General features: G+C 43.6%; 1 protein-coding gene and 1 long non-coding RNA gene across 3 annotated transcripts in view; one reads left to right on the top strand and one right to left on the bottom strand.

The window, feature by feature from the left end:
• The window catches only part of CRTC3 (CREB regulated transcription coactivator 3), a 106,562-nt gene extending 105,867 nt beyond the window's left edge, over positions 1 to 695 (bottom strand). For both annotated transcript variants that reach the window (XM_061179900.1, XM_061179902.1), the window contains exon 1: positions 413 to 695. In XM_061179900.1, the coding sequence (XP_061035883.1) occupies positions 413 to 544 (132 nt within the window). In that variant the 5' untranslated portion in view covers positions 545 to 695. The remainder of the gene's footprint in view (positions 1 to 412) is intronic.
• A 70-nt stretch (positions 696 to 765) lies between these two features.
• Positions 766 to 10,340, top strand: LOC133084938 (uncharacterized). The gene is made up of 3 exons (XR_009699492.1): positions 766 to 889; positions 1,394 to 1,470; positions 10,116 to 10,340. It is a non-coding gene; the product is annotated as an uncharacterized LOC133084938 (long non-coding RNA).
• Positions 10,341 to 14,244: the final 3,904 nt, after the last annotated feature.

Raw genomic sequence — 14,244 nt, 5'->3', positions numbered from 1 at the left:
CCCTCCACGCCGAGCAGTCGGGAGGACTCGCGGGCGGTGGATGTTCGGAGCAGTGAGAAGCCGCACCGCCCGCCTCCGAGCTGTTTGTGATTTCCTCCCCGGGCTCCCGGTCACCCTCCCCCTTAGGCCGCCCTCACTCGGCGGCCCGCCTTCCCGGGCTCGGCCCCTTCCCATCTCCCCGTACACACTGCCCCGCGACCCTCCCACCTCCGCGGCAACAGCAAACCGCCAGCGGGTGTCGGAAGGCGGGCAAGCGCCGAGGCCGCGGCCGCGCCGGCCCCGCTCCCGGGTTCCACTCCGCGGGCGCGACCCCGCCCGGCCCCGCCGTCGCCTCGGCCCCGCGACCTCTCACCCGCCGCGCGGGGCCCGCCCGCGGCCGTGGCCGCCCGCCCGCGCCGGCCCGGGCCCTCACCCGCGACAGGGTGAGGTCGGTCATGAGCTGCTCGAAGGCCCGCGTCTCCTCGGCCTGCCGCTGCGTGTGCAGCGCGATCTTCTCACTGAACTTCCGCGGGTTGGCGCTGCCCGAGCCCGGCGAGGCGGCCATGGCGCGGGCCCGGCGCCGGCAGGAGGGGGGAGACGGCGGGCGCGGGCCCTGCGACTCGGCCCACCCGTCCGTCCGCAGGCCGCCCCGGCCGCCGCCCGAAGCCCGTCCTCCGGCGCGACCCGGCAGAGGAGCCGCCGCGGCCCCACCGCCAGCGAGCGGCCGGGAGCGCGCCGAGGTCCGCCCCCGCGCGCCCGGCTCCGCCCTCGGCGCGGCCCGCCCGCCGCCCGGCCCAGACCCGGCTCCGCGCCAGCCACCGGAGGGCTTTCCCCGGCGTCCCGAGCCGGGCTCGCGACCCGCCACGCAGACACCGAGGAAACCCCGTCAGCAGAGCAAAACGCATCCGACGTGAGGGAGCAGCTAGGGTACCATTTTACCAAAACGGTCCCTCGTAGGGACGTCCTGGCCTTTGGATTTACGTTACAATTTTAGAACAGTTTTAACATCCTTCTCGCCCGTCTTCCCTCCAGTTATGCTGATTTCCTTCAGGGGGTGAAAACGGGGCGACCTACGCTTGAGCAATCCTCTCCCTCAGTTCCCACACTCTGGGGCCTAACGTCTTCCCTCCGTCCTCCGCCTCCCAGCCCGCTTCCTCCCTCGATTTGTGTCGCTGACAGTCCGCTCAGGCCCACCCAAGAAAAAAGTTACTAAATCGGGATCTCAGTTTCTAAAACCATCTCCCGGGTTGCCCGAACTTGAGCCGGGGGCACCCTCCTCGCTCCTCGGCCCCGGCCCCTTTTCCAGGCTCTTTCTGAGCATCCGTGGCCTCTGCAGACTCCAGCTCCAGTCAGACGTCAACTCCCCGTTTATAACTAGCTTCTCAGCCTCAATGGTTTTCTCCCTCTCTTGCAGCCCAGAAGCTCCTCTCCGTATAGATGTGGCTGTGTGTAAAGATGTCCTGGACGGCTCTGAGAATGCGTCTGCGTTTTGTAAGTTAAGAACTATTAGGGACACGCAGAAGAGTGCAGAAAATGATGTTAGCGACACCTACGCCCTCCACTATCAAGATTAAATGTATCAAAACATTTTGCTTCAGTTACTTGGTATTTATTAAAGAAATAGAAAATTAGACAGAAGTAAAACCCGACCCTTATTCTTTCTCCTTCCTCCCTAGAGATTGTCACCGGGCTCAAGTTGGTACGTATCACTCACATTCATGTTTTTACACTTTTACTATATACGATGTATGGCTCCACCAACTGCATATGAAATACCAAATTTGGCTTTAAACATCATGCTTAATAACCTTTTGCAACCTTTTTCATTTACTATTGTTTTTGAAATTCATTTGCGTTGATTCATTTGTTTTAATTACTGTGTAGTATTTCATTGTATTTTTCATATGTCTCATAGATTTTTTTTAGAAAATTTAATATGAGAACATATCTCTATTAGCTAGAGGTTAGCTTGTTTTATTAAGTATAATTGGATTTATTTCTTCTGTTTTATTTTGTGCCATCTACCATGCTTTTTCTTTATATTTTATTTTCCGCTTTCCTGTTACATTGGGTTCAGTTTCAGAGAACAGAATTCATTCTAGATAGTTTAAGTATAAAAGGGTATAGGGTATAAAATGGCTTAAGGACTTGTTTGGAGGGCTGAGGAAGCAGACTCCAGGTTGAACGGTTCAGAAATGACCTTGAGAGACATGCTGCAGAACCAGGCCACCAAAAGAGCCACTGCCTCTTCTAAAATCTGGAAGCCACCTACTGAATTGGAGAGCTGTCACTACACTTGCCACCTCCTGAACCATATGAGAAGAAGCCACTGTAGAAAAATCTGACAGTCCTCACCAATAGAAACAGCACATACACAGTCTCAGCTTCACTTCCACCTTACAAATCCAGTAAGAGAGAAAATTGGCTTGGAAGTGCCAAAATTGCATCCAGAATTCTAGCTGCAATAACATCTAGGAAATGTAGCCTTTCAGCTTCTGAAGTATAGGAAGGCACAGGAGGACACTGGAATGGGTGTTGAGCTAAATCCTCCATTTTCATCCACCAATTCACCAATGCAAGGATCTATCATATCGAATTCTATTGCACTGAATGACTTTTTTATTTCCATGTTTCCGTTATCTAATTTGGAAGATAGTCATCCTACTTCTGTTCTTATTATGGTTAATCTAATCTTTTTCCATTTAATTTTTTAATCAAATAAATACATGTGGATTTTTTAAACAATTGTTTTACAAGGCATACAATTTTAAAAAGAAGTAATGCCCAATCCCACTGTAATAAGTTTTTCCTGCTGTTTTGTGATTATTTTTCAGTTTTAGATGTTGACTATTCATTTTCTATTATGGGAAAGGATGCTTTGGCTCTTTTGTGCCCCCCCAACAAAAATATGATTTTCCCTGCTCCCATTCTTTCAATGTAGTTATATGATAATTCTTGGTAAGTCAATATTAAGTGTTTACACAGTGTACTATAGTTCCATTTTTATACAACTTTTCTGAGTTAAAAACTGCCTTTGTTTTTTATTTGCTTAGATGTCTCTCAACTCGTTAGAAATGCTTTCCCAAACTCTGATTTATAGTATTTGGATTTTCAGCCCTGTTCCTCCCCTCTTCTGGTGCCTCTGGTCTTCTTTCTAAAAAGTTCCCAGAATTGTGAAAGACATTACTGAACCCATGAATGATCAGTTTTGGGGGGAACTTCTCTCCTAGAGCACTTTACCTTCCTGCTCCATCCTGGACTGGTTGCTCTCCAGGCCTGCTGCGCTGCTATCTGCTGGCTGACCTCACCATCATCCTGAGGGTTCCCTTCATCTGCTGTCTTCTGACCTCTGCCTCCTGTGTCCCAAGTTGTCCTCTTGCTCCGTGTACTGCTTCATGTTAGTGGAGGACATTCTCCAATAGTTTCCTGAGAAAGAAAGAATACATAAAAGATAAAATCCTTGAGAATTTGTGTGTATGCAGATGTTTTTATTTTTCCCTCAGACTTAATTGATATTTTGGCTAAGAATAGTCTTCTTCATCGGAAATCCTTTTCATTTAGTTCTTTGAATGCATTGCTTCACTGTTTTCTCACGTCCAGTGTTGCTATTGGGAAGGCCACTCACATTCTGTTTCCCTTTCCTTTGTAGATGACCTGGTTTTTTTGAGGGCTGTTATTGTTTATTTATTTTCATTCCCCCTGCCCCCCATTCTCTGAAGGCTTCGTGTTCTGATATTTTATGATGCTGTGCCTTGGTGTGGGGATTTTGTTGTTTGTTGTTCATTGCACTGGCATTAGGTATGTGTGTGGAACCTGGACACTCATGCCCTTTAGTTCTGGGAAATTGTCTTATCTTTTTGATAATTTTCTTCTCTTTATTTTCTTTATGTTCTTTCTTTCTGGAAATTCTGTTGGTCAGTTAATGGATCTCCTAGATTGCTCTTCTAATTTTCTCATCTTTTCTCTCCTATTTTCTATTTCTGTCTTTTGTTGTTGTTCTATTTCCTGCTAAATTTTCTCAACTTTGTCTTTCAACCCTTCTGTTAAACTTTTATTTCTGTTAGTGTATTTTTAATTTCTGAATGCTCTTTCCTGATTTCTGAAATTTTTAAAAATAGCATCCTGTACTCATTTCATGGGTGCACTATTAATTATAGGTTATTTCTGTTTTTACATTTTCTTCTACTCCTTGTATTGTCTGTCTCTGTTTTGTCTGAGTTTTTCAGTTTGTTCACTTTGGTCTCCCTCTAGAGGCTTTCCTCAAACCTCTGGTGATCCTGACTCCATTCATAATTAAGACAGAGACACTAAATATGTATAGATTCCTTGTTTCTGGAAATTAAAATGTTTTTAAATAAATATTTTTATATATTCTGTAGCAGAGATTGCTGATTGTCTCCCAATATTCATTCTTCCCTCCTTCCTTTATTAAAAGAAATACTGAGCTTTAGCTGGGTGCTTCACTGCCCAGCTAAAGTCAGCTAAAGACTACATTTCCCATTCTCCCTTGCAACTAGGTATGGTCATGTGACTGTGTTCCACCCAACAGATGTTAGCAGAAGAAATATAGGCAACTTTGGGATCATGCCCTTAAATGTAAAGGAGAATGGCCTTTTTCCTCTTCTTCTCACTGGCTGGAATATGGATGTGGTAACTAGATCAAGAGCAGCTATCTTAGACCATTAGAGGAAAACTATGTGTTCAGAATGACAGAACGATGGTAGCAAAGGCACCTGGGTTCCCAGCCCTGGGGAACCACAATGTTAGCTCTAAACTGCTTCTAGACTATAACATCACTGAGAGATAACCATTGGTTTTGTTTAAAGCCCTGTTGTTTTGGCCTTTGTTACAGCAACCAAACCAGTACCTGTTATACTTAAATAGAAAAAATTTTGTAAACATATCAAGATATGGTTAACAACAGTTGTCTTTGGGGATGTAGGGACTACTGAGAAACTTACCTTACACTTTACACATTTCTAAATTATGTGCAATTCTAAAGACAAGTATGTATTACTAGTAAAATCAGAAAAAAGAAAGATGGTACAAATATCAATTATTTTTATTTTTTAAAATTTATTTATTTATTTATTTTTGGCTGCATTGGGTCTTCATTGCTGCGCACGGGCTTTTTCTAGGTGCGGCAAGCGGGGGCCACTCTTTATTGCAGTGCGCGGGCTTCTCATTGTGGTGGTTTCTCTTGTTGTGGAGCATGGGCTCCAGGAGCGTGGGCTTCAGTAGTTGTGGCATGTGGGCTCAGTAGTTGTGGCTCACAGGCTCTAGAGCACAGGCTCAGCAGCTGTGGTGTACGGGCTTGGTTGCTCCGCGGCATGTGGGATCTTCCCAGACCAGGGCATGAACCCACATCCCCTGCATTGGCAGGCAGATTCTTAACCACTTCGCCACCAGGGAAGTCCCTGGGGAGTTTTTAAAATTTGTTTTGTTTTGTTTTTTCTCTTGGGCAGGTCAGTTTCTCCTGCCTAAAGAATCTTCCAGTTGACTATCCAGGAGTATAAATAAACTGCTGGCATTCTGAGAGTCATGTGGGAAGAAAAAAGAGCTAAGGGTCTCACTATTTGATGTGTTGACTTGCTGTTACTCTCTTTGTTTTCAGACAGCACCTCACTCTAGCTTTTTCTTTGCCTCACCCTGAGTCCAGAACATCTCTGGCTCTGCTTCCCCAGAGTTAACCTCCTGTCTACACTCCTGGTGGAAAGGAGTCATCAGGTTGCTTTGAGCAGTTGGGGAGGGGATCTGGGTGTCTAACTGCTCCTCGTATACACTTTTGACCAACATTTGTATTTTCAGCTCTATCCCTCCCCTCTTCTGGTGCCTCTAGTCCTCTTTCTGAAGTTCTTTGGTGTAAATCATCTTGCTTCTTATTAGCTTTTCCCCTTTCCCCTGGTTCTCAGGCACTTTGGTTTCAGCTTTTTATGTTCTGCTTTGTCAGTTACCATTGGTCCATGGGATGGGGGGAGGGGGGCATGGCTAGGCCTGCTACGGGAAAGCCCCTAGCTGGACAAAACTTAAAAGTTATACGTATAAGTGCTGGGAGGGTTTTAAAAAAAAAAGTTAAAAGTAAAGGCACAGGCAAGGAGAGATTGCATAAGTTGGACACGCTAAGAATTTCAGGACCATGAACCTGGACCCAGAATCAGGACCCAAGTGACCTGGCTTGCAGAGTGGCAAAATTATTTCCCTATGTGCTACCGTAACCTAAGTTGTTTCCAAGCGCTGATATGGCTGCTCTGGCAGGAGTAGAATTTAAAACTGGGAGCTTTATATTGAAGCTCTTCAGGCCTGTTGACCATTGCTACCGCCATCTGAGCATCCCCTAAGAGGAATAGAAGGGAACTGGGAATCCACACTCACTGAGATGTATCATTTGTCTAAGTCAGGGATTGGTAAACTTTTTGCTGTAAAGGGCCAGATAGTAAACATTTTAGGTTTTGCAGGTCATCTGGTCTTGTCGCCTTGTAACTCCTCACCTTTGCCATTGTATCATGAAAGCAGCCATAGACAACACATAAATAAATGGACGTGGCTGAATTCTAATAAAACTTTATTTACAACAGCAGACAGTGGGACAGATTTGGCCCATTGACTATAGTTTGCTGACCCCTGGTTGTCTAAGTTGTTCTCATACCTCTTCATTCTTCATAGAGATTGTAGGACTTCCCTGGTGGTGCAGCGGTTAAGAATCCGCCTGCCAATGCAGGGGACACAGTTTCGATCCCTGGTCTGGCAAGATCCCACATGCCACGGAGCAACTAAGTCTGTGCGCCACAACTACTGAGCCCACACACCACAACTACTGAAGCCCATGCGCCCTAGGTCCCGCATGCCGCAACTACTGAGCCTGTGTGCTGCAACTACTGAAGCCCGTGCTCATAGAGCCCGTGCTCCGCAACAAGAGAAGCCACTGCAATGAGAAGGCCTCGCACCGCAACAAAGAGTAACCCCTGCTCACCACAACTAGGGAAAGCCTGTGTGCAGCAACAAAGACCCAACACAACCAAAAAATAAAATAAAAAAATAAAGATTGTAAGAGAATTGCTCATTATCTGTGAGTATCAGTTATTTTCAGGTCAAACTCAGAACTTAAGAGTTGTTTTTCTTTTGGTCTTCTGGTCTCTTTTGTTGCTGTTGCTCTTAGCTTAATTTCTGTTCCTTTGTAGATAATCTGTCTCCTCTCCTTGGTTACTTTGCAGTTTTGTAACAATATGTCAAGATATGGATTTTTTGTTTTGTTTATCTTGTTTGGAACTCAGTATATTTCAATCTGAATACCTATATCATTTAGAATTAGATTTAGCTGTAACAGAAAACCTCCCAAAAAGTAACCTTAAACAATACGAAAATTTATTTCTCTCTTGTGTAAAAGTCAAGGTACTATCCTGTTGCTCTGCCATTCACACCCTCACCTTCATGATACAAGATGGTAGTATCTCCACGCTAAGCAGCAATACACAGGAGGGTGAAAAGAAAGGGAGAAGGGCACATGCATTCTGTCTCTTTAAGGAAGGTTCTCATAAGCTGCTACATGAACTTCCTTTTATATCCATTCCATTGAACAGAACTTAGTTACATGGCCATACCTAGATACAAGGTAGACGTGTCCAACTAAAAATCAGGATTCTATTATGATGGAACAGTGGTTCTCAAACTTTAGCATTCATCAGAATCACTGGGGAGCTTCTTAAAACACAGATTGCTGAGCACCTTCTGAGGCTCAAATTCTTCTGAGCTCAGAAACCTCTGAGTTTCTGACTCAGTATGTCTTGGATGGTGGGGAGAATTTGCATTTATTTAATATAAATTTATTTATTTAATTTATTTATTTTTGGCTACGTTGGGTCTTTGTTGCTGCACGCAGGCTTTCTCTAGTTGCAGCGAGCGGGGGCTACCCTTTGTTGCGGTGTGTGGGCTTCTCACTGTGGTGGCTTCTCTTGTTGCAGAGCACGGGCTCTAGGCGCACGGGCTTCAGTAGTTGCAGTATGTGGGCTCAGTAGTTGTGGCTCGCAGGCTCTAGAGCACAGGCTCAGTAGTTGTGGTGCACGGGCTTAGTTGCTCTGCAGCATGTGGGATCTTCCCGGACCAGGGATCGAACCTGTGTCCCCTGCATTGGCAGGTGGATTCTCAACCACTGCGCCACCAAGGAAGCCCAGAATTTGCATTTTTAACAAGTTCTCAGGTGATGCTGATGCTGCCTGCTCTGGGACCTCACTTTGAGGACCATTACTTTTAGATGCCAGGAAAACAGATACTGAAGAACAACTGGAAGACCCTGCTACATGTCTTCCAAGTGTTCCAGAAATTTTTCTAAAATCTCTTTAAATATTGCTTCTTCTCCATTATTTGTTCTTTCCCTGTAGAAGTTCAGTTAGATGCATATTAAACATTTCCATTCTATCCTTCATGTCTTTTTACCTCCCTTTTATATTTGTCTACTCTTTTTGTGTGTGTGTGCTACATTCTAGGTAATTTCATCAGATCTATCTTCCACTTTACTAACTTCTCTTTTCAGCCATGTCTAATCTGCTGTTTAACCTATCCATTGAGTTTTTTCTTCCTCAAGGACTGTTTTCCCATCTACAAACTCCATTTAGTTCTTTTTCAAATCTGCCTACTCTTTACTCAGAGTCCTGTTCTTTTCTTATCTTTTTATTCCTTCTTTTTTTGCCTTTAGTTATACTAATTTTATACTTCCTTTCAGCATGTAGTTCTATTATTTCAAGTTTGGGGAGCTCTAATCCTGTTTGTTGTATTTGCTGGCTCTTATTTATGATGGATTGTTTCCTAATGTTTTTAACTATGCTTTCATCTTTAGGAAGGTTCAATTATCTTACCCCATGGGTATCCTGGGTAGTGGGAATATGACTCAAATGTTGTTTTGCTTTGTTCCATGAGCTGCATGGGAATCAATTACTAGACCTGGGAATTTTATTACATAGAGACCATAAATTCAGCCCCTAAACCCATGTAGGGCCAAGTTTTTGGCTTTGCAAGGGGCTTCCCACCCCCGCCCCCAGAGCCCAGCCAGAGATAGTCAAGCTTCCTTATTAACTTTGCCTGTGGTAGAGTTTACCCTTTCAGGCTGGGATTTTACCCTACTTACAAACTAGTACATTAACCTGTTACTACTTCATGGATGCTGGCAGGAGGCATGAGATGCCTGGGTCAGAGACACTGCACAGCAAACAGCATGAGCATCATTTTTGTGTCAATTCCTCTTGCCCACCAAGTCCCACAGGGGTGATGCAGAAGGGCCCAGATGGACGCCTACACATGCAGTGGCTTCTGTCACAAGAGAGGAACCAAACTGCTCTTTGATTCAGAAGGCATTGCCTCATCCCTCAAAGTTGCTTGCTGCAAACACAACCCTGAGAAATGCCCCAGTAAAGAATGATCAGAGCTTTGTATTTGTGGCATAACCAGTCAGAATGTCCAGGAATGCTCAGGGCCCATAGAAGATCAAAATCACAGAAGGTGATTTTTATACAGGTGGTTTATGGGTCAAACCTTAGGAAATGCTGCCATTAAGAATGAAATCAGAGTGAATCAAAGAATTACTATGGGCTATGGTTTTCAAATGGAAAGTAATCGACTTCTTGGTATGGCAAACCCTCCCTCCACTCTTCTTTCACAGAGACCAGAAAGGCAGATGCCACTTCCAGGGCTCCCTCACAGATGGGCCTGGCCACATGACCAGCTTGGTTATTGAGACTTAAGGAAAAGCCAATTGGAAAGCTTCCCAGAAAACTTTGGTTTTCAGATAAAAGGGACATATTTAGCTGCAGCTAGCCCCTTTCTCCTTTATACTTTGAATACAGACATGCTGCCTGGAGCTATGGAGCCTTCTTGCAACCATGAAAAGAGAAAGCATAAGAACAAATTGAGTATTCAGAAAGATAGAAAACAACCTGATCAGTGTTAGTATTGTGAGTAGCTAAACAAATACTTGCAACTGTTTTCTTCTAGACTTATGTGAAACAAAGATAACCCTATTTGTTTAAATCACTGGAAGTCTGTTTTCCATTTCTTGCAGCCAATTCCTGATGCACTTCGGTAAAGATCCTCATTTCTTTTTTTTTCCTTTTTTTTTTTTTTAACTTTTAATGTTTTCATAATTTCAGAGTCACAGAAAAGTTGCAGATATGTAAAGAATTCCTGGGCTTCCCTGGTGGCGCAGTGGTTAAGAATCAGCCTGCTAATGCAGGGGACACGGGTTCGAGCCCTGGTCCGGGAAGATCCCACATGCCACGGAGCAACTAAGCCTGTGCGCCACAACTACTGAGCCTGCACGTCTGGAGCCTGTGCTCCGCAACAAGAGAGGCCACGATAGTGAGAGGCCCGCACACTGCGATGAAGAGTAGCCCCCGCTCACTGCAACTAAAGAAAGCCCGCGCACAGCAACGAAGACCCAACGCAGCCAAAAATAAATAAATAAAATAAATTTATTAAAAAAAAAAAAAGAATTCCCATATACTCTTTACCCAGATTCCCAAATATTAACATTTTACTGCACTTGCTTTATTATTTCTTTCTCTCTATATATGTTCGTTTTTTCTAAACCATTTGAGAGTAAGTTGATATGATGCCCCTTTATCCCTAAATATTTCAGTGTTTATTTCATAAAAACAAGGGTATTCTCTTACATAACCACAGTATAATTACCAAATCAGGAAATAATCTTTGATATAGCACTGTTATCTAATCTGCAGATATTATTTAAAAATTTTGCAAACTGTCCCAATATAATATTATGGCAAAAGAAAATCTAGGATCACTCCCAATATTCAGTTGTCATGTCTCTTTAGTATCCTTTAATCTGGAACAGTTGTTCAGTTTTTGTGTCTTTCATGACTTTGAAAAGTTTTGAAGTGACAGGCCAGTTATTTTGTGGAATGTCCCTTAATTAGGGTTTGTCTTGTATGTCCTCATGATTAGTTTCACATTATGCATTTTTGGTAGGAATAGCACAGGAGCAATGTTGCATTCATAGTTTATCAATCAGGAGGCACACGATGTCAACTTGTCCTATTACTGATGTTAAGTTTGGATCATTTAGTTAAGATGCTCTCTGCCAGGTTTCTCCACTGTAAAGTTTCTATTTTTTCCATTAGTAGTCAATACAACTCTTGAAGGGAGACAGTCTGAGACCGCATATTTTGGTACTCAATAAACTTGCACCCAACTAGTTTTAGCACTCATTAATGATTCTTGCCTTTTCCCCATTTATTTGTTTATATTAGAATGGGCTCATGAATTCTTATTTTATCCAATTAGGTTATAATCCATTACTATTACTATTTTTATATTTAAATTATCCCAGCTTTAACCTTTAAGCTGGCTTCTGTGGCCTTTTAATATGCCCCCATCCATTTTTTAGTGTTTTTTTCTTTTGGGGCACAACAAGATATTCTGACCATCTTGTACTTTTTCTTCCCAGCCCCAGATCCAGCCACTTCTCCAAGCAGTCCTGCTTTCTTTTAGTGGAAAAGGGTGTTTGGGCACTGGTTCTTTTAATTTTTGGAAGCTAGTCTTTCTGAGTTGGCTTTTTATGAGAGGAATTATCCTTTAATTTCTGTTACATCATCCTTTCAATTGTGTGCCTTTTCAACCCCTACCTCCAGATTTCCCCTCACCATCCAGATCTCAGTGCCTCTGTACCTACAGGAACTGGGAATGTGTTTCTCCAGGGACAAAGGCCAGTGACTGTGAGCAATATAGTAAGTTTAGCAAGCACATATTTTTACGTAATCATATCAAATTTATTTTCTAGAAAATAGGGCAAATTTTAGAATAACTGCAATTTAAGGCCAAAAGTGTTTCACAAATAATTTCACCAAACTCATATTGTTGAATGGGATCCAAAACTCTTTAGCAAAGGTGATATACAAATAAATATTTTTGATTTTTTGTTTCCTAAGTAATATTTAACAGTTATTGAGAGCTTAAAGTCAGGTTCTATTCTAGCCTCCTCTTTCTCCAGCATTTCACAGAGTGTGTTCCATGGAACATGAGTGTCATAGATGGCTAAGAGGAGCTTCCTGAAAAGTAGGAGGGGTGGGACTGCATAGTCAAATACATTTGGGGAAAGCTAGGCTGCACAAAGTTAAGCTGGTCTCTTGGCTGTGGGATTTCTCAAAGCTTTTTTATTTTTATTTATTTTTATTTTTAAAATTTTGGCTGCTCTGGGTCTTCATTGTGGCGTGAGGGCTCTTCGTTGCAACACGTGGGCTTCTCCAGTTGCAGCGGGCGGGCTCCAGAGCACACGAGCTCAGTAGTTGTGGTGTGCGGGCTTAGTTGCCCCACGACATGTGGGATCTTAGTTTCCTGACCAGGGATCGTACCCACATTCCCTGCATTGGAAGGTGGATTCTTAACCACTGGACCACCAGGGAAGTCCCCTCAAAGCTTTTTAATACATTTATGTGTGTTTTGACTTCTAAGTAGAATGGTGGGATACAGCACTTCCTAAACTCTCTTGATCATAGAATATTTCCTACAGAGCACTGGCTGGCCCAGTGTTCCACAAGGGCCCACTCTTCCAACATCCAGTAAATCAACTCTGCTTCCTAAATATCTCTAGAATTTACCTACCTCTTTTCATTCTAACAACCACCATCCAATTCAGGCCACCAAATCTCTCACTAACTGAGACCTTAATTGGTCCACCTGTGTATCAGTCAGGGTCCCAGCAGGAAACAGATGGCACACTGAAACTGGCAATTTGAAGAAAAGTTAATAAAGAAACAGGGCAGGGTTTATGGACAATGCAGTACCTCCCGGGCCTAGTTACAGCAGGAATCATTAGCACTCTGGGCCTGAAGGGACTTGGGGAGGGATTGCTTACTGCAATAGGGAGAAGGTGCTTATTTGGAGAGAGCAGCCTGATAGGAGCTCTGGCCTTTGGTAGGGAGAGGCAGCCAATTCACAGTGACCTGAAGGAATAAATCTTAACCTCACCTTATTTTAGACCTTTATTTTCCTTGTGGTGCCTGTCATTGGCCAAACCCAACCAGAAGCTAGAGGGAGACAGTGATGCAGTCCATGAGGCCAGCTTCCCAGGGCACACAGAGAGTGGAAGGTAGACGGTGGATCTGGAGGGACAAACAGGAGATAGCTAGCACAACCTGTCTTGAGTTTTGACTCCTTATCGCCATCCAGCTCCACATTTCTAAGGCCCAAATCTGATCATTTCTTGCTCTTCTTAAAATCCATCAATTGCTCCCTATTATTCTTGGAATAAAATCAGTAGTTTAGCACCAGTTCATGAGAGCCGCTGGTTAGCATCTTTTCCCAACTCTACATTCAGTGACCAATGGCGTCAAGCTTGAAATCAGCTATGGGGAGGTATTTACACCATGGAATTGGCAAATGCTACTAATCATTACTTTTTTCTTTCATAGAGCTGCATATATTAAGATAAAAGCATTTTATTAAAAGAAAATAATGAATTCAGGAAATGTTCTTTAAAAACTATCTCCACTGAAAACAGTGAGAAACAATGACCAACCTAATAGTGATGAGGGCTCCTAGCACCCAGACTATATTCTCTAAATACCCTTTCCCACTAAAAGTAACCAGGGCTCCTTGGAGAAATAGCTGATTCTGGGGTGATGGGGGTGGGAGGAATTGGGAAGTTGGGACTGACACACATATACTATTGATACTATGTATAAAACAGACAACTAATGAAAACATACTGTACAGCGCAGGGAAGTCTACTTAATGCACTGTGATGACCTAAATGGGAAAGAAATCCAAAAAAGAGGGGGTGTATGTATATGTATAGCTAATTCATTTTGCTGTATAGCAGAAACTGACACAACATTGTAAAGCAACTGTACTCCAGTAAAGGTTAATTTAAAATAAAAGAATACTGGGGTGAGAAAAGTAACAAGATGTGGCTGGAACACTGGGGTCATGACAAAAGAACTCAAGGGTCACCACTGAAGGTATTTCTACTGGCCCAAGAGGGGACAATTTGAGCATGTAAAAAATTAAAAATTAAAAAAATATATGTATATCTGCCGTGAGTGGATTGAAAGACATCAAATATATCAAAAATCTAGGGCTTCCCTGGTGGCGCAGTGGCTGAGAGTCCGCCTGCCAATGCTCGAACACGGGTTTGAACCCTGGTCCGGGAAGATCCCACATGCCATGGAGCAACTAAGCCCGTGCACCACAACTGCTGAGCCTGCGCTCTGGAGCCCACGAGCCGCAACTAGTGAAGCCTGCATGCCTAGAGCCCACACA

The sequence above is a fragment of the Eubalaena glacialis genome, chromosome 2 (assembly GCF_028564815.1).
Source record: "Eubalaena glacialis isolate mEubGla1 chromosome 2, mEubGla1.1.hap2.+ XY, whole genome shotgun sequence".
NCBI classification, from domain to species: Eukaryota; Metazoa; Chordata; class Mammalia; order Artiodactyla; family Balaenidae; genus Eubalaena; species Eubalaena glacialis.
This window is presented reverse-complemented; position numbering and strand designations above follow the sequence as displayed.